This window comes from Polypterus senegalus, chromosome 4, assembly GCF_016835505.1.
Source record: "Polypterus senegalus isolate Bchr_013 chromosome 4, ASM1683550v1, whole genome shotgun sequence".
NCBI lineage: Eukaryota > Metazoa > Chordata > Cladistia > Polypteriformes > Polypteridae > Polypterus > Polypterus senegalus.
Window position 1 is genome coordinate 210,961,776 of NC_053157.1, and position 18,480 is coordinate 210,980,255.

The window sequence follows — 18,480 nt, forward strand, 5'->3', positions numbered from 1 at the left end:
TTCGCTGCCTTCTCAATTATATAATGCATGTTTTCTTCAGCGCTTTTTGGAGCTCTTCCTGGTTTTCTACGTACTGCATTGATACACAGTTCACATGATTAAGTGGGAGGCGTGATGATGTCACACGAAACTCCGCTCCCCACGGCTTTCAAGCTCAACTCCATTACAGTATATGTAGAAAAATATGTGAATATTTAGCGGCAGTGTTTCTATTGGATTGCCGCTGACGGACTGCCTTATATGGGAAGGCACTAAACTACAAGGAAGGCGTAACTCCGCCTCCCACGGCCATCGAACACAAGTCTATTATAGTATATGGACGAAAAAATAGGTTGCAGTTATGACCATTACGCGTAGAATTTCTTTTTGTAAGGAAGCTGTAAGAAATTAGCCTGCCAAATTTCAGCCTTCTACCTACATGGGAACTTGGAGAATTAGTGATGAGTCAGTGAGTGAGTTAGTCAGTGAGGGCTTTGCCTTTTATTAGTATAGATTTGGACTAAAGTCTTCACATAAACACTTCACGTCATTATTAGTATAACAGTGAAAAAGATTCTGTTTTTGGGATGTGTTCAGCATTTCTTGCCTCACATATACCTTCATCCTACATTTACACAGATCGCTGTAGACACATAACACGCATGAAATGTATGTATTCCAAATAATGATATATTATTTACCTTATACAACTTCAGACACCTTACACCCAGATAAACACACTTGAGCTCTGAGAATTTTTCGACTGACTTCAGCTCTGTCAGAGGGGGATGGGATAGCAGGCTGCTTGTGCTGATTGACACATTTACAAAACAAAAGACACTGATGGAGAGGTCCGAAGGGATTAAAGGTGGCCTGGGATTATGACTTTTATTTGTAGGCTTCAGGGATTCTTCTGTTAAAAATAAATTGTTCCATTTCTCGTCCAGTCAAAGGACTGAATTTTCAATTTGGGAGCCTACCTTTTCTTATAAAATGCTTCAATAGGTGATCTAGTATATTCATAGTCAACTGAACTTTTCCATTTCTTAAATGAAAAAGCTACAGTAAAAAAAAAAACTGCAGCAAAGGCTACCTACACCTGAAAATATTTAAAAAAAACCATACACTAGAAATAAGAAAGGAAAGAAAAACTCACCAAAAGACACATTCCTCAGTGGCACCTACCTTGAATGTTGATGTTCCATAGAGTTTAGTAGCATTGACAGTGTCAGGAGGCACATTGGTAATGTTGGTGATAAACTCCTCCAGGTAGCGGCATGACTGTTCAAGGTGTGTAGTGTTTATGATGATTTGAACTAACTGAGAAGAAGAAAAAAATGTCACTTTTCTTCGCTTCTAATTTGATTATCACCAAGCATGTGAAACCTCTTCTATACATACAGTATATCCTTAAATATATTCTTAGTAAATTTTTATTTGTATGTTTAGTTTTTGTCGTAATACACAAAGTAATGAATACTTCCTTTTAGTCTAATAATCACTACAACATGTAATAGAGATTTCAGCTACTCCATTTAAAAAGTATGCTAAAAAAATATTAAGCAAGCCTAACTAAAAAAGCACTGCAATAAGGACATTATCAACATTATGTATAAACCGCAGTATGTGAAATTAAGAAAATTTTAAAATAAGTGGGACACAAAAATAATTTTAAATATTATTTGACCCATCAGTTGAAGTTACACTAATTCTTAGCTTATATAAATGTTTAGAGATAACAAGAGGTGTTACTGAAATGTTCAACTTCAAGTTTAAGTTCACTACAATGTATACAGGGTACAATGAAATTTGTACTTGCATGTCTCATACAGACAAGTAACAGCACTAGAACAATGAAAGGAAATAAATACAATGCATGCACACACACAATTATTGGCACCCCTGAGAAAGACATGTAAAAACAGAAGACGACTCAATCATCTGTGTCAATATCTATCTGCAAGACTCTCTCAGAAAAAGCTTTGCATTTCAGAAAATTAGTGGAACTGAGTTGTATTATTGTATTTTATTAAAAACACAAAACTCAAAAAAGTTGAATTGTCTTTAAACCTTTATCCATTACTCCTGTTGACTGTGTTCTTAGAAATGCATGAAAATAATGCAGTGTAAGCATTCAATAAAAGCACATCTGTTTTTTCTTCTCTAGAGAAGACAACTTTGGAGATTCTCAAAGCAAGCCATGAATTGATGTGTTATTAATATAGTCATAAATGGCACAGGATGAAATTTCCAAGTTTTAGAATATGCTTTAATGTAAGGGAGTTGACCATTAGGACAATGAAGGAATGGCTTCTGAAAATGGGACTTTGCAATCATATGTGAATAACAAATAAAAAAAACATTAATTTTAAGCCATAATAGCCATTAGAAACACTAGGAATGTTTTGGTTATATTTTTAAATCAATTTAATGCCATATTGATAAAAAAGGTATAATTCCTATCAAAAACACAATACATTTCTAGGTAAGTGTAAACTAACACTTTATTTTTTAAAATATATACATCTGTGCTAATCACTGAGGTGTTGTTTTTAACATATTTTAACATATCTTTTCTAATTCTCTTTAGATAAACACATCATATAAATCAGAAAAGATTTAGTAAGTCAGTGCTTTTTTGGTCCCACAGAAACTGTAAATTCGACATGGGTAACAATGAGGCTAAATGGACAAAGAATATCAGACATTAGTAATTGTCATCCCCACAAAGTCAAATTGCAATGATAAAAAAAACCAAAGTAAAGTTAACACAGTGTATTATTGTTTAAAAAACGCATTTGTTTGTTCACGTATGCTAGGTAACAAAAACATAATACAGAGCTTAAAAAAATATTTTTATAACATTTAGTACACACTGAGCAGAAAAAAGGTAATGTATCTTAAAAATGAACAAATCTGAAAACTTTGGAATAATAAATTCTGCCATATATCCATAATTGGTTTTTACAAATGAAAAAAACAAGCTTCACTTTATTAAGTGACAGATTGGTCAAATTCTGATATCAAGCATGTCAAAAGAATGTCATCATTCAGTATGCAAAGCATGATCAATTCTACAATCTCCAAAGCTTGTTAATCAATTGTTATATTTATTAAATATTCATAGATTATTTATGAGGGGTTGGTATCTATACTAATAAAAGGCAAAGCCCTCACTGACTCACTCACTCATCACTAATTCTCCAACTTCCCGTGTAGGTAGAAGGCTGAAATTTGGCAGGCTCATTCCTTACAGCTTACTTACAAAAGTTGGGCAGGTTTCATTTCGAAATTCTACGCGTAATGGTCATAACTGCAACTTATTTTTTCGTCCATATACTATAATAGACTTCTGTTCGATGGCCGTGGGAGGCGGAGTTACGCCTTCCATGTAATTTAGTGCCTTCCCATATAAGGCAGTCCGTCAGCGGCAATCCAATAGAAACACTGCCGCTAAATATTCACGGATAAAGGACTGTGCTTATTCAGACGAAGATGAGATGGTCAGGGTGGTGTTTGGCACAAACTCAGCGAAACTGCGAGAGAAACTTTTAAGTGCCGGGTCTTAGCTAACATTAAATACAGCCGTGGACATCGCACGAGATGGCACCAGCATGGCTGGGAACCTTCGATGCATGTACACCGAGCGGCTCATGTGAAATGACGCAGTGCACAGACAAAAAGCAACAGTTCCAAAGAGTGCTGAACAAAAACAGAATTACACAATTGACAAGGCAGCAAAAAAATATGAAGCGTTTGACACATACAAGCATATTCATAAGTGCAACTACTGCGGAAAAAAAACACACGGTGGAAAAAGTCAATGTCCCGCTAAAGGAAGACAGTGTAAAAAAAAAAACCCGTGCATGCAGTGTGTCACATCTCAGATAAAGAGGAAGACGAGCTGATGAAGAATACGAACCTGATTGAAAGAAATAATGATAATCAAATCCTTGATGACAGCAACACTCATAACACTCACAAAACAATTGCTGTATATTGACAATCATGTTACGTTATTTTTAAAATGTTCCCTTTTCTTTTTTTATAACTTCTTTAACACACTACTTCTCCGCTGCGAATATATCCCGATCTACATACTCTCAAATAGACAAACCACATGCCGTTACGCAATGGAAGAGGCTTCGCGTCTAGCGCCGACGTCCGATTCCCGAGAGGGGGTGCACTGAGTATGTACGCCTGATGACCCAAAAATTAGGGCGAAACACGTGTTGCGTACTCTTTGCATTATTTCACAGTATTGGATTTTTTTTCTCCCTAAATAATAAAAACCATCATTTAAAAACTGCATTTTGTGTTTACTTGTGTTATATTTGACTAATGGTTAAATGTGTTTGATGATCAGAAACATTTTGTGTGACAAACATGCAAAAGAATAAGAAATCAGGAAGGGGCAAATAGTTTTTCACACCACTGTGTATATATATATGTGGATGTATGTGTATGTGTGTGTGTATATATATATATATATATATATATATATATATATATATATATATATGTGTGTGTGTGTGTGTATATGTATATATGTATGGATATATATATATACTGCTCAAAAGAATTAAAGGAACACTTTTTAATCAGAGTATAGCATAAAGTCAATGAAACTTATGAGATATTAATCTGGTCAGTTAAGTAGCAGAGGGGGTTGTTAATCAGTTTCAGCTGCTGTGGTGTTAATGAAATTAACAACAGATGCACTAGAGGGGCAATAATGAGATGACCCCCAAAACAGGAATGGTTTAACAGGTGGAGGCCACTGACATTTTTCCCTCCTCATCTTTTCTGACTGTTTCTTCACTAGTTTTACATTTGGCTACAGTCAGTGTCACTACTGGTAGCATGAGGCGATACCTGGACCCTACAGAGGTTGCACAGGTAGTCCAACTTCTCCAGGATGGCACATCAATACGTGTCATTGCCAGAAGGTTTGCTGTGTCTCCCTCAAGGGCATGGAGGAGATTCTAGGAGACAAGCAGTTACTCTAGGAGAGCTGGAGAGGGCCATAGAAGGTCCATAACCCATCAGAAGGACCAGTATCTGCAACCTTTGGGCAAGGAGGAACAGGATGAGCACTGCCAGAGCCCTACAAAATGACCTCCAGTAGGCCAATTGTGTGAATGTCTCTGACCAAACAACCAGAAAGACTTCATGAGGGTGACCCAAGGGCCCCATGTCCTCTAATGGGCCCTGAACTCACTGCCCAGCAGCATGCAGCTTGATTAGCATTCGCCATAGAATACCAGAATTGGCAGATGCACCACTGGTGCCCTGTGCTTTTTACAGATGAGAGCAGGTTCACCCTGAGCACGTGACAGAAGTGAAAGGGTCTGGAGAAGCCATGGAGAACATTATGCTGCCTGTAAAATCATTCAGCATGAGCAGTTTGGTGGTGGGTTAATGATTGTCTGGGGAGGCATATCCATGGGTCACACAGACCGCTACAGGCTTGACAAAGGCACCTTGGCTGCCATTAGGTATCAGGATGAAATCCTTGGACCCATTGTCAGACCCTATGCTGGTACAGTGGCTCCTGGTGCACGACAATTCCTGGCCTCATGTGGTGAGAGTATGCAGGCAGTTCCTGGAGGATGAAGGAATTGATACCATTGACTGGCCACCACACTTTCCTGACCTAAATCCAATAGAACACCTCTGGGACATTATGTTTTGGTCCATCCAATGCCACCAGGTTGCACCTCAGACTGTCCAGGAGCTCAGTGATGCCCTGGTCCAGATCTGGGAGGAGAACCCCCACAACACCATCTGTCATCTCATTAGAAGCATGCACCGATGTTGTCAGGCATGTATACAAGAACACAAGGGGCCATATAAAGTGATGCGTACAATTTTGAGTTGCTGCAATTAAATTTTGGCAAAATGGACTAGCCTGCCACATATTTTTTCACTCTGATTTTTGGGGCGTCTTTGAATTCAGGGCTCTGTAGGTTGATCATTTTCATTTCCATCAAACGATGTGGCATCCTTTCGTTCCTAACACATTACCCAGTCTATATCAGTATAGATATCCAGGAGGATTTCTTTTTCCCATTGAGATCTGATGTGTTTTCAAAGTGTTCCTTTAATTTTTTTGAGCAGTTTATTATATATATATATATATATATATATATATATATATATATATATATATATATATATATATACACAAACCGGATTCCAAAAAAGTTGGGACACTAAACAAATTGTGAATAAAAACTGAATGCAATGATGTGGAGATGGCAAATGTCAATATTTTATTTGTAATAGAACGTAGATGACAGATCAAACGTTTAATCCGAGTAAATGTATCATTTTAAAGGAAAAATATGTTGATTCAAAATTTCACGGTGTCAACAAATCCCAAAAAGTTGGGACAAGTAGCAATAAGAGGCTGGAAAAAGTAAATTTGAGCATAACGAAGAGCTGGAAGACCAATAAACACTAATTAGGTCAATTGGCCACATGATTGGGTATAAAAGAGCTTCTCAGAGTGGCAGTGTCTCTCAGAAGCCAAGATGGGTAGAGGATCACCAATTCCCACAATGTTGCGCAGAAAGATAGTGGAGCAATATCAGAAAGGTGTTACCCAGTGAAAAATTGCAAAGACTTTGCATCTATCATCATCAACTGTGCATAACATCATCCGAAGATTCAGAGAATCTGGAACAATCTCTGTGCGTAAGGGTCAAGGCCGTAAAACCATACTGGATGCCCGTGATCTCCGGCCCTTAAACGACACTGCACCACAAACAGGAATGCTACTGTAAAGGAAATCACAGAATGGGCTCAGGAATACTTCCAGAAACCATTGTCAGTGAACACAATCCACCGTGCCATCCGCCGTTGCCAGCTGAAACTCTACAGTGCAAAGAAGAAGCCATTTCTAAGCAAGATCCACAAGCTCAGGCATTGTCACTGGGCCAGGGATCATTTAAAATGGAGTGTGGCAAAATGGAAGACTGTTCTGTGGTCAGACGATTCACGATTCAAAGTTCTTTTGGAAATCTGGGACGCCATGTCATCCGGACCAAAGAGGACAAGGACAACCCAAGTTGTTATCAACGCTCAGTTCAGAAGCCTGCATCTCTGATGGTATGGGGTTGCATGAGTGCGTGTGGCATGGGCAGCTTGCATGTCTGGAAAGGCACCATCAATGCAGAAAAATATATTCAGGTTCTAGAACAACATATGCTCCCATCCAGACGTCATCTCTTTCAGGGAAGACCCTGCATTTTCAACAAGATAATGCTAGACCACATTCTGCATCAATCACAACATCATGGCTGCGTGGGAGAAGGATCCGGTACTGAAATGGCCAGTCTGCAGTCCAGATCTTTCACCTATAGAGAACATTTGGCGCATCATAAAGAGGAAGGTGTGACAAAGAAGGCCCAAGACGATTGAACAGTTAGAGGCCTGTATTAGACAAGAATGGGAGAGCATTCCTATTTCTAAACTTGAGAAACTGGTCTCCTCGGTCCCCAGACGTCTGTTGAGTGTTGTAAGAAGAAGGGGAGATGCCACACAGTGGTGAAAATGGCCTTGTCCCAACTTTTTGGGATTTGTTGACACCATGAAATTCTGAATCAACATATTTTTCCCTTAAAATGATACATTTTCTCAGTTTAAACTTTTGTTCCATGATTTATGTTCTATTCTGAATAAAATATTAGAAGTTGGCACCTCCACATCATTGCATTCAGTTTTTATTCAGGATTTGTATAGTGTCCCAACTTTTTTGGAATCCGGTTTGTGTATATATATATATATATATATATATATATATATATATATATAGATATTGTCACGCATGCGCGAGTAGGAGATCGCGGACGGATCTTAAAACACATCGAAGGATGTTCGCCGGCGGGGAATGGCGGGATACTAACCTTGTTTCTTTGTTTTCCAGACCCAAAGACACTCCGCCATAAGACCTGTCCGCACTACGTCTACTTCCGCCCTCCCTCCGTCATCTTTGATGACGTCATTGTCTCCCATCAACCATCACTTCTTCCCAGCATTCCTACACTTCCGGCTCCTCCCATATAAAAATGGCATTGTTTATGTCTGACCCAACTGTTTATTTTTTGGAAATCTGGAGTGTCGACAATATAAGGGGCCGGAAAAACCCCAAACCTTTTTGTTGTCTGCTTCTGAATTTATTACTATATATATATATATATATATGTATGTATATATGACAGCAACACTCATCACTCACAACAGTGACAAAACAATTACATTGACAATCATGTTATGTTATTTTCAAAATGTTTCCTTTTCTTTTTTATTACTTCTTTAACACACTACTTCTCCGCTGTGAAGCGCGGGTATTTTGCTAGTGTATATATAAAAGAGATACAAATGTATTTGAAAACTTTACTTTGAGAAATATCCCATTCTCACTTTAACTTCTGTCACAATAAATGGGGAAAACTGTTGTGCAAGAATTTCATTTTAGAAATGCTTCTTACATCATGGCAGGGTACTGGAATCTTAAATTGTTCAAAAAACACTTTGTTGATATAGCATTTTTCTCTCCTTTGGTAAAAGACTCATGCATTAATTCCTCAACCATGGCCTTCCATTTTCTCCAAACTAGACACTACTTGCAAGATGTTATCTCATTATCCATGTCCAGATACCTACAGAGATGACCTTGAGACTGCATTTTTATAAGGTTCTAACACTGTGCAGGTTCTTTGAAATCTATCATAGTAAGACATTAGTGTGTCAACTTGCATTAAAGGCTTCCATAAACATATTTATTGTGGCTTTTTTAAACCATTATACTACTTTTAAATAGGGTGAAAGAAGGATTTCTTGAGGTTTCCGGTGCAATCACTACTGGATGGCTTAGATTCTGATATTTTAATTGCTTATTCACTGCTCATGCAGAGTCAGAAGTGCAGATACATCTATATGGAATAGGAGAAGAGTGAAGAAATGCAGAACATTAAATCACTGCTTAGAGGTTGAAATAATAAAATGTATTTTGTACAGTTACTGTGCTGGCAAAGTAGAATATGAAATCTTTCTATGTCGGCTAAAACCACGACTCAAAATTGTGTATACAGAAAAACATCTGTAAACATTTATTATAGGTATAAATTGAAATACACTTACGTATGTATGACACTTGATATTAATCTTCAAAGTTTAATGGATATTGTAAATGTAGTGATAGAAAACTGAACCCTACTTAATATTTGAGCCCATGTGCTTTAAAAAAAATGTATCCTAATTCTCTAAAATGAGTATAACATTGGTTTCATTAACAAATAATATATTGAGCTGTTTCATTTATTTAAGTAAACATTAAAGACAGTTGCTTAGTGTGCAGCTATAAAATGGACAGTAAAAGTTTGTTCCACAATGAAAACGTATTTATACCAAACTCAAAACAAAAATCAGTAAACATTCAAATTGTTTTGTACTTGACTTATTTTTATGTGGCAATTAAAGAATGAGTTACTGATTTGCAAATGGTATAATACTGGCTTCAAAAATATTTGTTCTTTTTATAATATTGTGGAAGAATGCAGCAAACCACACAGAGCAAAGGTAAACAGAAAAAATACAATATGTGCAAATAAACATATAGAAGGAAGCTTCTCTAATCAACAAATGTTACAACAAGTGAATGAAGCACTGGGGGCAATGGGTAACAGATCCTTACCTTCTCTTTCTTAGAGAGAACTGTAAAGATGGCGCCTGTGTCGGCATGCCGTCTACTGCTCTCCTGCCTGATAGTTTGGTTGAGTGCACTATATTCAAACTGTAGTGCCCTTATAGTCTATGATCGTCAGTGTCTCTTGGATATTCGATCAACTCTTTTTAATTTTCCCAAGTCGGAGATGGAGTGTGTTCTTAATAAACAACATGAGAATTTCAAAATTGTCATTCCGAACTGTATTTGCCGCTGGCCTTTAAACATTATTCGGAGAAAACGCAGGAGGAAACGTGGATGCAGGGGAGGATTTGCGATCAAGTTGAAAGCCCGCCTGCATGCGGGCTGTATTACAAGTCCGTTTTCCGAGCCGCTACAAGGTGGCTCTGTGATTTGGCGTCTCGTAGATCAGGCGCACCGGTGGCTTCAACCTGCTCTTCCCCTGTCCTCACCCTCTACCCCCCGGCTTGGACTCCCTCGGATCGGGCACCATCTCCGCAGATCTGGAGTTGACTCAGGTACGCTACGGCCGCTGTGTAGAGTCTCTCTCTTACCCGACGCTGTTCCCTCACCTAAAATGGTTTTAATTAATGCTCGCTCAGCAGTAAACAAGACATTTCTGTTGAATGACTTTTTCTCCTCGCAAAACCTGGATTTTATGTTCATTACTGAGTCATGGATTAAATGTGGTGATCTTACCCCCTTCGCTGAGTTGGTCCCTGTAGACTGTACATTTTAATTCCCCCCGCCAAAACGGACGTGGGGTGGGCTAGCGACTGTTTTGAAAAACTCTCATCGCGTGCGCAGTGTTCCTCGATCTCTCGGATATTTATACCAGCTTTGAAGCTCAACTTATTCACCTCGACTGGAACGGTCCTATCTGCCTAGGGCTGATTTACCGTCCTCCTCACTCAGATAAGGACTTTCTTCAGCAATTCACTGACTTTATTGGTAATATTGTTACTAAATTTGATCGCTTTTATTGATGGGCGATTTTAACGTTCATGTTTGTTGTCAGTCAAACCTCTCTCGAGGGAATATCTTAATCTAATCGAGGCTTTTAATCTGACACAGTGGGTTAAAAGTCCCACTCACATTCATGGACATACTCTTGACCTCATCCTCTCTTATGGAGTTGATATTACTGAGGTTATTGTCTCTGACTTTATGCTCTCTGATCACAAGCCTGTTTTATTTTCCATGTGCCTTCCTAGCCTTCCTTATGTTTCTTCTAAAGTGACATCTCTGACTAGGGTATACTCACCTCAGTTTAGTGTTAATTTTAGTCAGTGTTTTACAAAGCTTTGTTCTCATCTACTGTTGGACTCTCCATTATCAGACTTGGATGAAGACGAACATCTCAGTCTGTTACAAAATGCCTGGCTTGATGTATTGAATGAAACTGCTCCTTTTAAACTTCTTAAGCTCAAACCTAAATCTGAAGTGTGGCATTCTGCAGAGACTCGGCTACTAAGGCAGATTTGTAGAAAGGCTGAGCGTAAGTGGAAAAAGGACAGGTTACATATTTCTCTACAGCTGTTCAAAGATAGTCTATCAGCTTATCAGAGAGCTGCCAAATCAGCTAAGGCAACCTATTTTTCTAATTTAATTTTGCATAATCAGTCTAGACCTAAGGTCATGTTTTCTGTTATTAACTCTGTTGTCAATCCCCCGGTACACACTGGGTCAGTTGCTTCTGTTGCCCTTTGTGAAAGCTTCTCGAGATTTTTTAAAGATAAAGTAAGTAAACCTGGTCTGGGAGCCCATATCTTCTCTACCAAGCAGCCTGCTCCTCTGCCGTTGTCTATGTCTTGGGATACTTTTGAACCAGTCTCTATACAGTCACTCAAAGATACTATTGTTAAACTGAAGCCATCTTCCTCTCCATATGACGCTATCCATCCTAGATTTTTAACACAAATCATTGATTCGATCGGACCGGGCTTAGCGTCCTTTTTTAATAAGTGCCTCTCAACAGGCGTGGTTCCTTCTAATTTGAAAGTGGCTACTATTACTCCCTCCTCAAGAAACCTTCACTCGATTTGTCAGTTTTAAAAACTATCGCCCTATCTCGGTCCTACCGTTTCTTTCTAAGGTTTTGGAAAAGATTGTGTTTTCCAACTTCAATCTTTTCTTGCTTTAAACAATTTGTTTGAGCATTTTCAATCTGGTTTCAAGGCCCACAGTACCGAATCAGCCCTCTTGAGAGTGTTAAATGACATCTTTTTAGCCACTGATACGGGGGATTCTGTGGTCCTTGTTCTATTAGATTTATCAGCTGCTTTCGACACTATTAATCATTCGATATTACTAAATAGACTAGAGTCCTGGGTGGGTCTTTCTGGCACAGTTTTAAAATGGTTTCAGTCATTTTTATCTGATAGAAAATACATGGTTAGGCTAGGAGACTTCTCCTCCTCGCGTCCTCTCTCTCCTGTGGTCTTCCTCAAGGCTCTGTGTTGTCTCCCACTTTATTTTCTCTGTATATGCTACCTCTAGGCTCTATTTTTAGAAAACATGGGGTATCATTTCACCTTTATGCTGATGACACACAAATTTATTTACCTTTTAAGAAAACTGATCCACTGGCTATGAATGCCTTGTTGTCTTGTTTAGATGAAGTTAAATCTTGGCTATCCCAAAACTTCTTATCCTTAAATGAAGAGAAGACTGAGGTGATAGTCTTTGGCCCTTCTGAACATATGAAGGCCCGAATTTGACCTGGGACCTTTATCAGCTTTCAGGTCTTCACAGGTTCGGAATCTGGGTGTCCTGTTAGATGACTCATTAAAACTTGACAAACAAGTCTCTGCCGTGATCGGATCGAGCTTTTATCAGCTTCGCGCTCTTGCAAAAATTAAACCTTATCTCACTGACAAGACCCTGGAGATGGCCATACATGCTTTTATTACATCTCGCCTCGACTATTGCAACTCTCTTTATTATGGCATCTCCAAATCCCAAATTGCCCGTCTTCAATTGGTCCAGAACGCAGCTGCTAAATTTCTTTTAAAAAAGAAAAAAATGGATCATGTGACTCCGCTTCTGAAGTCCCTTCATTGGTTGCCTGTTCAATTTAGAATACATTTTAAAATCTTATTATTTGTTTTTAAAACACTACACCAACAAGCACCCATCTATTTATCTGAATTGCTTCACCAATATACCCCCCTGAGAAGTTTGAGATCCGGTGATCAGAACCTTCTTTAATTCCACACTCCAGACTAAAGCGTAGAGGTGACCGTGCTTTCTCTGTAATTGGGCCTCGTCTTTGGAATGATCTGCCTATTGAAATCCGAATGGCTCCTAGTCTGACTATTTTTAAATCTATTTTAAAAACACATCTGTTCTCTCTGGCTTACTAGGCCTTATTTTGCCTACCTAGATGTGTGTAAGTGTAGATATATGTATATGTATAGATATATTTATACAAATTATTTTTATGTGTTTCTGCTGTGCTTCTTTTGGCTAAATCGTATATTTCTATTTTATGTTGTTGTTTCTAAATGTACAGCACTTTGGTCAGTCATGTGGCTGTTGTAAATGTGCTATATAAATAAACTAAACCTAAACCTAAACCTTACCTCTGTCAGGCCAACATTCTTCCTTTTAATTTCATTCTGTAAGCAGTTGCTCAAGGTTCGTGTCAAGAGGAGGTTAGTTGATTTGCGAATCATATCATCAATCTCTGTTGAACTATAATAAAGGAACAAAAAGATATTTATATAAGATAAGGTAATTGACTCAGTCCAAGAGGAAAAGTAATTTAATAATACTTTCAGAAATATGAGGAAGCCATAACTTCAGGAAGAATGCTCTTTGGCAGACATGTTGAATTAAACACTAAAATGTTTTAATGCCAAACAATGTTATCAATTGGTTTTTAAGATTTGTAATATAATGCTTCAGAAGAAACACTAGGAAAAAGATATGATGTTATTGAGTAAACAAAAAAAATGTATGCAAAATGATGTGATATTTAATAGATGGATAATAAAAGGCATGATTATTTATTTATTTCTGCCCAAGCATGAAATATTTACTACTTATAGTGATGTTCTTAAAATGGATGTAAACAATTCATCACCTTCACAGACATGGAGAGAAATAAATAGACAGACAGACTGACAGATGGATAGAAAGAAAGAAATGAAAGACACTACATATAGTATATTACCTATAAAAAGTATTTCCCCGTCAGAAGTTTCACATTTTGTTATACAACACTGAATCAAAGAGAATTTAATTTGGTTATTTTTCACACTGACCAAGAGAAAAACATTTCACCAAAAAAAAAAAACTCTTTACAAAGTATTCTAAATTTGATGCATGAACAAACACAAAATAAAACCACAAGGCAACAGGAAATGGCTAGTCAGAATTAAAAGCTAAAAAAATGACAAGCATGTCTGCAATATATAAAACAATCCTGATGAGTACATACGTGATGTTACATACATGCTGTGCTAAATATATGCCACTAGTGACTTATTTAACACTACAAATGCAGGAGACTATAACTGTCAATTCTACAAAATTGGGAAACTGTTTTGTATTTAAGTGTAAAAACTGCACCTAAAAATGTAACTTAAATACAACAATCATAGATAGTTTTGTGAGTTCATTAAATTTCTTTTTGGTTGAATGGTCAGTGAGAGAAGCTTTCCAACCAAATCCTTTCTTCAGTTGCTGTGTATTCATATGGTCTAACAGTTAATCTAGTTCATGAATCCTGTCTGTTGTTAGAAACCTCATTATAGTGATTAAAGTCATTTCCAGCATTCTCTGACTCTTGTAGAACACTTAACTGAAGAAGACACTTTTGTAAGGATAAAAGCAATGTTCTTTCTCCATTAAGTGAAAGGCTGGGCAAGACATAATATACCTCCAAGATAATGAACACCTGGCCAAATGTTTAATTTTACTTGAGTACCTTCTGCTAGCCCACCTTTGGCTTCTAAGAGTATCTCCTGTTCTCTGCATCAGATGGCGGAAAGAAGCTGTTCACAGCAGGAAGAGGTGGGTGTGAGAGGTTTTAGCTGCTTGCATCATTACTTGCATCTTGTACACGAAGGTGAATAAACACTGCTTTCTGTGAGGGGCACGTGGAGTGTATTTTGAAGGTTTTGTAAAATCCAGGCAATTATCTTCTCTTCTCTATAAAGATAGGCTGTACATCCTCTTTGAGCTTGATAGGTAAAAATTTGTTTTCGGGGGCCTTCACTGAGCTTTTTAAAGGTTACAATTAAAAGTATAAAGCTACAATTAACTTTGACTGGAAAACAATAATTATTTCATTTACCTTTTATGTCAAATCCATTACTGATACTGTCAAGTATTTGTAAGTATTGTCAAGAACATGCCAAACAGCCCTCCAAATGTGTGAATCTTGTAGCAGAAAATCAGCAAACCTTTTCTCTTATGTATAGTGCCTTTTACATAACATCATCACAAAGTGCTTTACCAAGTTAGGAAGAATACAATTCAAAGCATCAATATATTAAGTACAGCAATTTTGGTAATTAATGCTTTTTATTCATTTATAGGAGTGTTTCTGTAGTGTGCCCCCTTGGAGAATCGAGCATACAATTGTCAGAGTAGGGGGACAGGATTGAGCATGATCGCCGGAGTGGCAACCCACGACCATTATAAACCAAAGCAATTCACAACCCAGCATGACAGCAAAAACATATTTAGTGCTTCAAAAACACTAAATTACAGAATTAAAAAGACCATGACTGAAAAATGATAAAGCTGTATTTTTCTTTCATCAACACTTATATTAATATATATGTAAATTTAATTTGTTTTATAAATATGTTTTCAAAAATCCATTATGCTTCCTTATATAATGCAACTACAGGCCAAGAAAGCGAAAAGGAAAGAAGGCTCTAAATCTAAACAAAATTGAAATTGTCAAAGTTACTGCAAACCAGGATACATAAATATGCAACATGTTCTACAGTTGTGGCCAAAAGGTTTGAGAATTACACAAGTATTGGTTTTTACAAAGTTTGCTGCTTACATTTTTTTGATCTTTTTGTCAGATGTTTCTATGGTATACTGAAGTATAATTGAAAGCATTTCATAAGTTTCAAAGGCTTTTATTGACAATTACATTAAGTTTATGCAAAGACTCAATATTTGCAGTGTTGGCCCTTCTTTTTCAAGACCTCTACAATTTACCTTGGCATGCTGTCAATCAACTTCTCGGCCAAATCCTGACTAATGGCAGCCCATTCTTGCATAATCAATGCTTGCAGTTTGTCAGAATTTGTGGGTTTTGTTTGTCCCACCGCAACTTAGTTATCACTTTTGTCTTGTGTCACGGTGCTCCATCATGCTGGAAATGGCATTGTTACCAAACTGTTCTTGGATGTTTTTCATGTATGAGAAAATTATGTAAAATAACTATGAGAACACACAGAGATAGAAAAAGAAACTGAAAACAAGACTTTGAGAATTTGAGAAAGAAAAATCGAAAACTAAAATTGCTGTCAATTCAGGCACTCAAGAGAATGAGCTGACTGGAGTCTTAGGATTAATTTATACGTTGTAATGAAAAAGGTGACAAAAGAGACACACAAACAGACACAAACATGCACGTAGACCACTGCAGGAACTTGGACCTACTCATTTGTGAAGTGCTTAATTTCATTACAGTATCTTAAAGTCATTCTGACTATTGCACCACTATATGACATAAAAGCAGTAAAGAGTTTGGATAAGCACTGTGGTCTATTTACTGTATATATTACATTTTAAAATGGTGCCACTATATATTCTAGCATAGCTAGAGGTTTGTATTTCCAAATAGACAGTAATGTTATCTTCCTTTAGTTATATGTTTAGCTGTGCAGGGAGAAGCTAGATGTGTTGCAGCCTTGTTTGAGGCTCTGCTAGAGTGGTGTCGGTGTCAATTAACACATTTAATGATTCGGCTGACTTGAGCACCAAAATCTGCATCTCCTGTTGCTTTTTGTTACCAGTTCTCTTTATGGCAGTACTTTTCACATCCTTTTAACAAGGTGTGATATACCATTTACTTCAAATGCATATTTTGCAATTCATATTTTCAGCATAGTAGCTAGCAATTTCTCCAACCTTGCATCACCACCTAATCATGTTAACTGTGAACGGCAGAGGGCATACACAGCACCTGCAACAATATATTGTTCACATATACAAGTAGTCCATTGATGTCCTTAAAAAACAATGTATAACCTGATTTTACAAGAAAGTTTTTCCCTTGCAACAGGCTATGCTTATATTTTAGCACAAACAATGGGCTCTCCACATACATGACACACATTTAAATGATTAGTAGGAGTCTTTTTAGATGTAGACAGTTTATTGTAATCGGAAGCTTGCTTGCTGTTGAGCCTGGTTAACAAGAGCACAACTGCTCTTTGAACTTCTAAATTACCACCCATACTTTGAGTGCTGACTTCATGACACATTGGATTGGTTTGAAAATGACACTAGGTGAGTTGTCTAGTTGTTCCCACACACTTTTAAACAAAATTCGCTTATGTTTGTCTCCAGACACAAACATTGCACTGTTGACAATAGGTAACTAATTCTGGACTTGTGCACAGGCTAAGTCATTAGAAAGTCTTTTTTGTTCCTTTTTCACATGAAGAAAATATTCCACATAATCAATTATTGGTATATTGACACTAACTTACATTTACAGGAGCACAGAGAAGGATATATAAAGAAGTATAGCATGATTATATTTTCATTGCAGACCAGGTTTGTTTATATTCATCAATATGGGTCAATTTCCAAGACTATATAACCTGCATATTTTTTGTCCAGTAAATGCCATTCCACCTTCTGCATGATAAATGAGGTTATAAATTTCTTAAATAGTGATTTGGTAATGTATATAAGGATAAATAGAAAAATAAGCTTGAGAAAGATGTTTGTCTTGACGGTATTGATTCTTCTAGCTTAAGTGAGATGTTTTGTTTGATTTTTTCCATTCTGATAGGAAAACTGTGTTGAAAAAGATCTTTATATTTACTTGTGATGTTTATCCCTAGATATTTAAACTGTTCTGATAAAATAAATGGATAGATGTCCAGGTAGTATTGTGCTCTTGAAAGTTCACTAGGAAAAAAAAAAACACTTTTAATCAAACTGATTTTGAGTCCAGGTATCTTTTAAAATTCTGCTAGTGCATTAAGGACTACTGGTACAGAGGTTTGTGGGTCTGATATATACAGTAACATATCATCTGCATATAGCGATTTCTGTTCAAATCCTTCTTTGATAATCCCCTTCATCTCTAATGCATTTCAAAAGTGAACGGTCATTGGCTCAATGGCGATGACAAAAAGCAATTGTAATAAAGTACAAGTACCACGTTCTACTTTGAAGTACAATGCTAATACAAACAGGCTTCTGGACTGGTATAAAGTACTTTTATCCAAGCACATATATCTGGGTTAAACCCATATGTATGCAATGTGGTTACTGGACATTCAACATACTACATTCAACTCTGTCAAAGGCTTTTTCTGTGTCCAAAGATAATCAGATCTCTGGTGCTTTAGAATTTATGCGTGAGTATATTACATTAAACAGATGCCAAAGGCTTAAAAGCTAAGTACCTGCCTTAATAAATTTGATTTGTTCTTGTGATATTACAGAAGGAAACACTTTCTCAATCTTTCTAGCTGGAACTTTGGAGAGTATTTTAACATCATAATTCAGAAGTGAAATTGGTCTGTATGATGCACATTGTAATAAGTCCTTAATTTTTCATTGGAAAGACAGTAATTAATGTTTGGTTAGCAGATTGA

General features: G+C 37.1%; 1 protein-coding gene across 6 annotated transcripts in view; it reads right to left on the minus strand.

Annotated features, from left to right (window-relative positions):
* exoc6b (exocyst complex component 6B) overlaps positions 1–18,480 on the minus strand; it is a 608,337-nt gene that overhangs the window by 205,170 nt on the left and 384,687 nt on the right. For all 6 annotated transcript variants that reach the window (XR_005633442.1, XR_005633443.1, XM_039751926.1 and 3 more), the window contains exons 16-17: positions 13,255–13,366; positions 1,165–1,299 (exon numbers count right to left, since the gene is read on the minus strand). Coding sequence is in view for 4 of the 6 variants with exons in the window: in XM_039751926.1 (XP_039607860.1) it covers positions 1,165–1,299; positions 13,255–13,366 (247 nt within the window). In the remaining 2 variants the exon portion in view is untranslated. The remainder of the gene's footprint in view (positions 1–1,164; positions 1,300–13,254; positions 13,367–18,480) is intronic.